Genomic DNA, 8,989 nt, shown 5'->3' with positions numbered 1-8,989 from the left:
TCAACCTAGTAAAATGTGTATCTGTGTGAGTAACTTCTCATATTAATGGCTGCACTCTTATTTATATTGTATATTACCACAACATTTATAATAGTCAACAACAAGTAAAAAAATTTAAAAATCCCTGTGCAGTTCTTTGGATAAAACCTTTAAAGGGAGTTCTGTGACATTACACCATTTTACAACCCTACAGGGATACTTGCATAGAGCTGTGATCAGTTGTTATCAGAAACAAAAGAAGAGCATGTGAATCAAACAAGACACTCTTAAGGAGAAGTACATGTTTGATCTCAGCAATTCAAAAGATTAGAAAACCAACGTAGGGTAAATTACACACCTTGTAAATTCTAGTGAATGCATCGCAGGGGGGCCCTGAGACTTCAGAGGAAAACAAATGGAGAGATTTCTCAGACACAATACCACTTGCACTTCAAAGCTGGCTGAGGGATGAGAGGAGACAGAGAGGATGTTCTGGCTCTGATAAACTGCGAGCCATATTTCAGTCACATGGAGATCTCTTAAGGGTCATTGCACTGCAAAAATGTTCATCTTTTTATTATTATTGAGCCCTAAAAGTATCCATCTCACCAAGTAGCTCCAACCAAGTGTCTATTATTATTATTGGGTCTTTAAATATCTTGTTACAACACCTTTCCAAAGCAAAGTATCATTTTTATTCATTGTAGTGCAGCAATCTGTCTTTCCTCAAAATACTGAAGTTCACCTCTAGAAAATTCTTAAAGCAAGATGATTTTTATTTGAAACAGGTTGTAATAATCTTATTACACAGGTACATTGTTTTCCCTTGTTTGAACTACTTGGTGAGATAGATATTTTTGCAAGGCATTGGAGCAAACATCATATAAATGATCAAATAAACACAAGGGTATCAGCGATCAAGATGAATAAACAGCTCCAGTCACTTCTTCATTCTTTGCTTGTCTACAGCATCTTGCTGCAGGGCTGCAGACTCTTTATCTGAGAGGGCCGAGTTCCTCTGTGGTCATACATGGGTGGGGACGATAAGACAGAATTTAAAAAAACATGATCTTGTGGTCCACATGCCAAGGAGAAATGGACCAGAGGGGGGAAGGCTGAAGTCGTTGACAGAGGCCTGTTTGAGGGTTGTTGCAGTTCTTGGCAGGAACAACTTGAACAACATTGAAATTGCAGCATTTCCCTGCAGCCATCCCCTCAGCCTGCCCTCAGGTCTTGAGAGGTCGGAGGGAGACACTGCCAATAACCAAGAGCGAGGTGTCAACCCCTCCCACCATTGTCAATGAGACCACATCAGAGTGACTGTATTCCCCCCACACCCCTCCTACTCCACTTCCCTTATTCACCATTCCGTGGTTTGTATTTGACTGGGGGTCTACAAGGTTGGTTTTATCACCCCTCCCCACCCAGGGGAATTGTACCCCAGAGGTGTTTATGGGGAGCCTGACAGGATGTTCGGCCCACCAGGAGATCAAAGTCTCCTCTTCAAGTAAAATGTGCCGTTGCTCACTGTGACCTTTTCAACTCTAATAGGGTTAACATCACAGACGCATGCAAGGCTGGGATTACAGTAGAGGAGCTGGATCGAGGAGTTGTGGCAGCGGATCGGTTTCCGTCCTGCTGTGGTTCACGCAAGAATCACAGCTCATTTTTCAGTAATGGGTGATCATCCTCGGGATATGGGCTGTGGTTCACAGAGAAGGGGATTCCTGAAGTATGCAGTCATATTAGGGCAATTTCAAGAAAATGTTCGGCTTTCAGAGCGCAACATTTTGAATGCAACATGTGCAATGCAAGTGGATAAAGAAAAGACAGACATGCAGGCTAAAAAGTGAAATGATCACATTTCCCGTCATCATCTTTAAATTACAATGAACACAGGCTGCTTTACGTTTAAAAAGTGAAGTGTATTTTCAACAGCTTCTGAAAAACAATACAAAGACTAAATAATAGTGATAAAAGAGAAATGGATCAAGTCCAAATTCAAGGCAGTGCTGGCCTTAACTTAAGGCTTTTGAGTAATTACTTAAGTGTAAATCAGGGCAATTAAACAAGAATTCATATCAGATACATTATGTACAACATGTATTTAAACCTAAGTTTTGTATAGACCCAATTCTGAAAGAAAGTCTATTATGAGCTCCATGGATTAATTCAAAGGCTCTGAGCATTACTGCATAGTTAAGTGAAATATTACATTCATTACATTTAGAGCAAAACAGAACAGTGTTACATTAATTGATATCAGTATTCAAAAAGCAAACTGCAAATATGTAATTGAACAGCCGCTTTTGCAAACAATCCTATATTCAGACTGCCTCAGACAAACACACCTTATAAGACAGCACATTGTTTTACATCAAATGTGACAGATTGAATGTACTACATTAATATGCTCCCATGAATTGATAAGCAAACATTTTAAACATAGTTTCTTTTCCACTTGCTTACACTTTAGGTTATTCTGAGCATCACATACAATCTCTAAGTAATTTGTATGTGTGCAGCATGTAAGGGGTATCGCGTTCACCCAAATAGTTCCCTTTGTCTCTCTCCCACCATGACACTGCATAACAACCACTTTGTTCCAACCACAGTAAAAGAAACTGGCAGGAAGTGAATTCCTCTGAAGCTCACTCAGAGGCTCTTGGCTCACGTGTCTCAGCGTCATTGTGTCTTCAGAGGTTTTCAGCGCCTCACAAACAGTATGATACCAGTACAGACAAGCTGTAATGTGCATCCAGCCAGCAGTTTACTGAGTTCATTAACAACATCTGCGTCATAATAGATTAGTAAGGTGAGTTTAAATCAGATCAGCAGGGATAAATCTGACACATAGTGATCTTACATAGAAATGCATGATTGGAATTCAGTGTTTATACATTGCTCCAGACACAAGCTTCAAAAGGCACTTTTAAAGATCAAATAAAACAGGGATATAGTCATGTGGTGAACAGAATAATAACAAAACTGTTACAGAAGCAACTGTGCATTTATAAAGACCTTTACTCCATTGTGTAAGGCAACAGAAGGCTCTCCACTTGCGTTTCTTTGCATCCAAGCTCCACAATCGTGATAAAAAGTGAACATATTTCACATACTTGACCATTAAAGCGGTTATTGCTTTAATTGTAACAGTTTTACATTTCTCAGAGCCTAAAGGAATGCAGAATTATACGCTGCGGTACTGTGGTGCACTTCTGGTGCAAAGATTAGCAAATCCTGACACAGCAGATATCCTGCGTCTGTCTTTACAAAGTCAACCCTTTTGTGGTATTCACCAGTATTGCAATGTGGAAATCTCGAGCAATGTCTACTGTAGTTTTCAAGTTTCCAGGAGTTTTAAGAAGGTGCCATTGCCAAACAATGGCTTTGGAACATTCAACCGCACAGGGACTGACTAAAAAAAAAAAAAAGAGTCAAGAACACGGAGCCTTGGGAGTTCACAGCGTTACCTCTCTCTGTGTCTGAGGCTGTGTGTGCATCAGAGCAAGTCACACCCCTGAAATATGACTCACTGTACAGTCCAACAGCAGTTCATAATCTCATATACTGAGCTTCCTCCATCTACAAAACAAGGCCACTCTTTGGAATGATGCTGATTAAAAACAGTGCACAACTGTTAATGAAATACGCAATAAAATATCAACTCATTTTAAGAATAAAAAAAGTGCTCAGTGTACAGTCGCTCTCTCAGAGAGATCAGTGGCTGAAGAGGATAGTTTCCCAGCTTGTAAAGGAAGGCCATAATGAGTCTGGTGAGCATCTTGGTGGTGCAGCTATTTCAGAGTTTTCAGAGTTCATCCGCCATTGCTCGTCTCATTTGCCAGCATTCTCAGTGGGATTGTACTCAGTTTCACCTGCAGACACCTGAGAGATGCGGCGTGTAGAGCCCCAAAGGCGACGAGGGAATTGTCCTGAGCGAACCTGAGACAAGAGAGGAAAACATGATGATCTTCACTTGCGGGCTAAAACAGAGATGTTAGTCTAAAGACACGCAATTATCATCAGAAAAACCTGATTTAGCATATGATTACCCCTCCCCCTACACACACATACACACTCACACATACAAACATACACCACCACCCCATTCCTGCATTTCACAATCACTTCATGTCCTGTTTCTCACCTCCTCTGGCTTCCCTGCCCCCACCACTATTAACTTCCCGTCCTCTAGTCCCACGAGGATGTGGCTGCACTCTTTGGTGACAGACACACTCCTCACGGGGACCTTCAAGGCCAGGGGCGGTACTGCAGCATCCAGGCTGTCAAACAAAAAATAAAAGACTTTATTTTTTTCATACAACACTTCCAACTTTACATTTTGTCATTCCATATAACACTTTTCATTATAATAAGCTCCAAACTATTTTGGGGTTCATTTACCTGCATAAATCTCTTATGTGGAGGCTGCCCTGAATGGTGCCCAGGATGATGTATTCAGACACCAAGTGGAGAGCAGTCACCTGCTCCTCCATGGTGAAGGAAGACAGCAGACAGCCGTTAACTGAGTAAACATGGATGGAGTACTTGCCCTGTGGGAATAAACAGAGTTTCTGAATTATGCTCAGGCACAACCTTGTGTAAGTATATTTCTTCCTGTGTTTGTATATGCAATGTACCGTATGTATTCATGTACCTTCCTATTAGGGCGTTCCTCCAGCGAGGTCTGTACCACAATGTGGCCTTCCATGCCCACCTGGAGCTCTGAGATTTGGGCAGGCACACAGCTGTCACCCGGAGGCCTCAGCGTTCGCAGGGACTGGCCTCGTCTGACAGTGTGCACTATCACAGTCCCATCCTGACATGCAGTGAAGAGCAAGGGAGGGTCAGTGAGAGTCAGTAACCTATAATTTGTTTTCTTTGTTCCAGATTTTACAGAAAATGATTATTTGTTAAAGACACTATGTTATTTAGTCTAAAAATGATGGACTGTACTGTATCTTCTCTGATTTTCATACCAGTTAGAAGCACAGGGGAAAATTTCTGAAAATGAGAGTCAGCCAAAACTGTGGTTTGCCTTTGGATAATTTTGTTATGCTGTTATGCTTTTGTCAAGCTTCTCAAAAGTGAAAATTTGCTGCCTTTTCATTATTGAAAACTGAATATCTTTGGGTTTTGGGCTGTTGGTCATATAGAAAATAAAAAGTTATTTGATTTTCTGACCTTTTATAAACAGATGTTGAATGAACTAATTGAATAATAATAATCAGCTGATTAATCGATAAAAAGCCTACATGATTAATTTGTTACTTATTGCACCTATTGTGTGTTTTGTAGCAACTTTATAAATGTTTACAGAGAGTAAGACATCTCTGACCTTTGACCCTGAGACAGCCATGTTCAGTTCAGTGCTGATGGCCACACAGGTGACCTCCTGGTCATGTCCACAGAGGACCTGCACCGGCCGAGGAGACAAGCCACTGGAGAAGCCACCCTGAAGGACAAAAAGGAGAATTCATCTTTGAAGATACCAGCTTCTACTTATTCACATGTGTACAACCATGCCTAAGAAGTAAGAAAACATGCAGACAGAGAGATATGAACATCTTTACCTGCTGTAGAACCTGCCACACTATACAGGATGTGTCCCTTGAACCAGAGATGAGGTAGATGCCACAGAGATCCAGAGCCAAGCAAGTAACAACGTCTTTGTGGAACACACGAAAATATAAATAAATACGCAACAATAATGTGCCAAAAAGTTTATATATATCTTGGAAATCAGACAATGAGAGCTCACCTATGTGCCGGCAGATCCTGCCCACCAGCTTGCCCTTGCCCAGTTGGGTGATGCGGAGACTGCAGTCCCAGTGTCCTCCGCTAAACAGCAGACGTCCGTCATTGGACACCACCAGCACCTGGGCGCTGATCTCCACACCGGGAGAGAAAGGTCCGCTCAAGAAACGCTGCGTTCTGCACCACAAAGTGGGTTTGTAAAGATCAAAGCAAGTTTGAAACAAGAAGTGAGAGTGAGCTGCAGCCTAAATGCGGAGGAGATTTATAATCAGCACATTAAACTGTCACGACATCTGCAAATTACAACATGTGTTACAGTGCTCAAATGGTTTTTGTCCTGATTTATTCAGTGTTTATGTCGTCCACATTCAAGGTCAGTTTAAAATAAGATCCATTAAACTGAATTTCAATTAATCAAACAGGCTTTGAAGCTTCAGAGACATAAAAAAGATAGCTAGACAGATGTTGTGCTTCTATCCAGCTGTCAGGACAATCTTGAGCATCTTTTGAAATGCTATAAAAACGATGATGGTGAATATTCGCTCTTGGTTGAAGATTTGTGAATAAAAAATATCAGAAAAAGTCATTAAAAAAATTAGAGAGCCACTCATTACATTTCTGGGAGGTTGCGGTCGACATATTTTATCAACAGTAATTCAGGATGTTCAAAGTCATGGTTGACATTTGACAACATGACACAATCAGTGTATTTTCAACCTTTTTTCCCCAGTGTCTACTATTATATGATTTTTAAATAAAAAAAATTGGGGTTTCACATAGTTAATTGCTTGCAGAGGGCACTCACTTTGGATTAGTCAAAGTGGGGTCCTTAGTGAAGGTGAAGTAGTTGGCAATGTTCTTGTCATATGGCAGCCAGCTGTGTGTTCCTATTAAACCGTTTGAGCTCACAGTCACCTGGAGAGAAAAAAGTGGGATGATAGAAAATAATGAAACGCAACTATTTTAAAGGAATGTTTAGTCACGTCATGACTGTGTTTAGTTTTACATTTAGCTCTTGTCAAAGTGTCAAATTGAACCGTACCAGTATATCTGAGCCCTGGATGATGAAGGAGTGAGTCTGGCTCTTCGGTACCACTGCCTGGACCAGAGGAAGGCCATCACTCACCACCTGAGGCACACATAATCATGGATTTAGATAATTGCTGAGGCCATGAAAGTAAAAGTTTGAGTAGACTTGAGAGCACTGAGGTTATACCTCCATAAATGGTCGTAGTTTACTGAGCTGATCAAAGATATTGAGGGGCAGAGTGTCCAGGCGGGCCTGCCGCCTAGCTGCATTCTCAGCTGACATGCGAGGAGGGTGAGGCTCCTGTAAGGAAGATGGGAATGTGATATAAAAGTGCTACTTTTTAAACAGAATTTTGTTGCAGAAGCTGTGAATCAGTCTGACAGTCAAACCTTGAGAAGCTGACAGGGAGTCTGTCCAAAGTTGCTGATGATGCCCTCCAGGGCCTTTCGCTCTGTCTCGTTGGCAATTGCATCCAGATCTACTGCACCTGCAAAAAGGACAATTATGCATTAAGCCAGATCATCAAGCTGATATGACATACAAGATTATTGATTATTTGCATGTTTCTTCTTTCACTGATATGAAAGGGCCCTCGCTCTTGCCTTACCCTCATAAGTACAGTAGTAGAAGACATTGAGGGCATCTACTGCCTCTTCGCCTCTCTGCTTGTAGCCAAAGATCAGGTCAATCCACTCATGGAGGTGACTTGACACATGCTCACATTCCTAGGGTTAAACATACAAGCTGCTGTGACCTTGAATAGTTGTCTTTATACAGGATGTCATGAGACAAATGCATTATTGAAATCCAGTGTGAGTTTTAAGACTCAGGTTGTGTACACTCACCAGGGCTTTCCTGTGTTTCCTGATGAAGTCTTCTCTTGATGTGGCCCAGCAAGGCAGCAGAACATCTGCCACCGGGTCCTGAGATATCTGCAAATGTCCCAGGTCGAAGCCTGTAGCAAGTATGCCGCACACATGCATTAGGTTCTTTCATTAAACAAATATTTTTATATTAACATATATACATCTTGAAACAAACAAAACAGATTAATTGCTTTCTAAAAATACAATTTCCTATTGTTGATTTCAATAGCTTCCTTACCATTCATGTTCTGCAGGAACTCTGGGAAGTAGAAGAACTCTGGGATAAGCTCTTTGACGTCAGCTGGACTCTCCATGCGAGCCTGCCAGGCTGCTGCCACTGAGTGGAACTGTCTGTCTGCACAGTCAAACCTAAACAAAAACAAGATGTACTGATATCAGATCAGAGATTACAAAGAAATTCTATGAAATATCATGCATTTATCAGTGTTCCCACCTGCCACTCTGCAGCTGGATATGCAGGGTGGTGAATGGCTCCATGCGGATCATGTAGTGCATGACTCCTGCTGCATTAGAGTAGTGTGTGCCATAGTGGAATTTGTCAATGGTGCCTGTTGGGTCCTCAAAGCTCTCATATCTATTGACAGACAAAAAACATCCTCATTGATTAGAAGGACCAGACTTTGCATTAGAATTGTGTCCTTCATTCAGTCATTTCATGATGTTATGATAATCAACAATCAACTGAAATGTCATTCTTGCTGGTGTATTCAGTCTGTTGTGGGAATCTCTTAGACTTAAGACTTGGTTGCTGAACTAAAAACCTTGAATCCATGTAACTACCAAATTCACATTATTAGATAACGGGCTAAAACATGCAAACTCACTAGATTTGTCTTTTTAAAACTACTGCATCAAGGATTCAGATTCTCTCATCATTTCCTTGCTCTGTCAAAAATAGCTAACTACTTTGACTGGACATCAGTACCACATACTTTTCTCTGACATTCTGTGCATGGCGAGGGTTGACCACACCAATGGGTTTGGACAAGTCTCTGAAAACCGATGGGTCCTCGAGATCCAGAGTGGGAGAGGTGTAGTCACACAGGACCCAGGGGAACTGAAGAGAGACAAAAATTGCAACATGACGCCTCTTTACACTGTAAGTGCATCATCTGTCGCAATCATGGGATCATAAATATACTAAGAAGTAGTACACACTGTCAGGGGAAATGCAGTGCACTTACCACAGGATACTGCGACAGGTCGTTGTAAGTGCGTCCAGCAATGGTGTTCAGTTGCATCAAATACTCAAAATTGGAGATTTCTCTGCAAACCCATTTCTGTTCAACACATCAACATCAGATTGGTAAATCACAATGAAGTGAAATTCAGA

At 41.4% G+C, this 8,989-nt stretch overlaps 1 protein-coding gene across 5 annotated transcripts in view; it reads right to left on the bottom strand.

Moving 5' to 3' along the window:
- Nucleotides 1–1,883: 1,883 nt before the first annotated feature.
- Nucleotides 1,884–8,989, bottom strand: part of nbeal2 (neurobeachin-like 2) — a 37,250-nt gene continuing 30,144 nt past the window's right edge. For all 5 annotated transcript variants that reach the window (XM_044359216.1, XM_044359217.1, XM_044359219.1 and 2 more), the window contains 17 exons: nucleotides 8,841–8,936; nucleotides 8,589–8,713; nucleotides 8,090–8,230; nucleotides 7,874–8,004; nucleotides 7,615–7,724; nucleotides 7,377–7,494; nucleotides 7,159–7,256; nucleotides 6,956–7,069; nucleotides 6,782–6,868; nucleotides 6,545–6,654; nucleotides 5,744–5,916; nucleotides 5,556–5,650; nucleotides 5,321–5,437; nucleotides 4,640–4,801; nucleotides 4,387–4,535; nucleotides 4,130–4,265; nucleotides 1,884–3,924 (listed from right to left, as the gene is read on the bottom strand). In XM_044359216.1, coding sequence (XP_044215151.1) covers nucleotides 3,817–3,924; nucleotides 4,130–4,265; nucleotides 4,387–4,535; nucleotides 4,640–4,801; nucleotides 5,321–5,437; nucleotides 5,556–5,650; nucleotides 5,744–5,916; nucleotides 6,545–6,654; nucleotides 6,782–6,868; nucleotides 6,956–7,069; nucleotides 7,159–7,256; nucleotides 7,377–7,494; nucleotides 7,615–7,724; nucleotides 7,874–8,004; nucleotides 8,090–8,230; nucleotides 8,589–8,713; nucleotides 8,841–8,936 — 2,070 coding nt within the window. In that variant the 3' untranslated portion in view covers nucleotides 1,884–3,816. The remainder of the gene's footprint in view (nucleotides 3,925–4,129; nucleotides 4,266–4,386; nucleotides 4,536–4,639; nucleotides 4,802–5,320; nucleotides 5,438–5,555; nucleotides 5,651–5,743; nucleotides 5,917–6,544; nucleotides 6,655–6,781; nucleotides 6,869–6,955; nucleotides 7,070–7,158; nucleotides 7,257–7,376; nucleotides 7,495–7,614; nucleotides 7,725–7,873; nucleotides 8,005–8,089; nucleotides 8,231–8,588; nucleotides 8,714–8,840; nucleotides 8,937–8,989) is intronic.

This window comes from Thunnus albacares, chromosome 8 (assembly GCF_914725855.1).
Source record: "Thunnus albacares chromosome 8, fThuAlb1.1, whole genome shotgun sequence".
In the NCBI taxonomy this organism is placed as follows: Eukaryota; Metazoa; Chordata; class Actinopteri; order Scombriformes; family Scombridae; genus Thunnus; species Thunnus albacares.
Note: the sequence above shows the minus strand (reverse complement) of the source record. Positions and strands in the feature narration are given on the sequence as shown.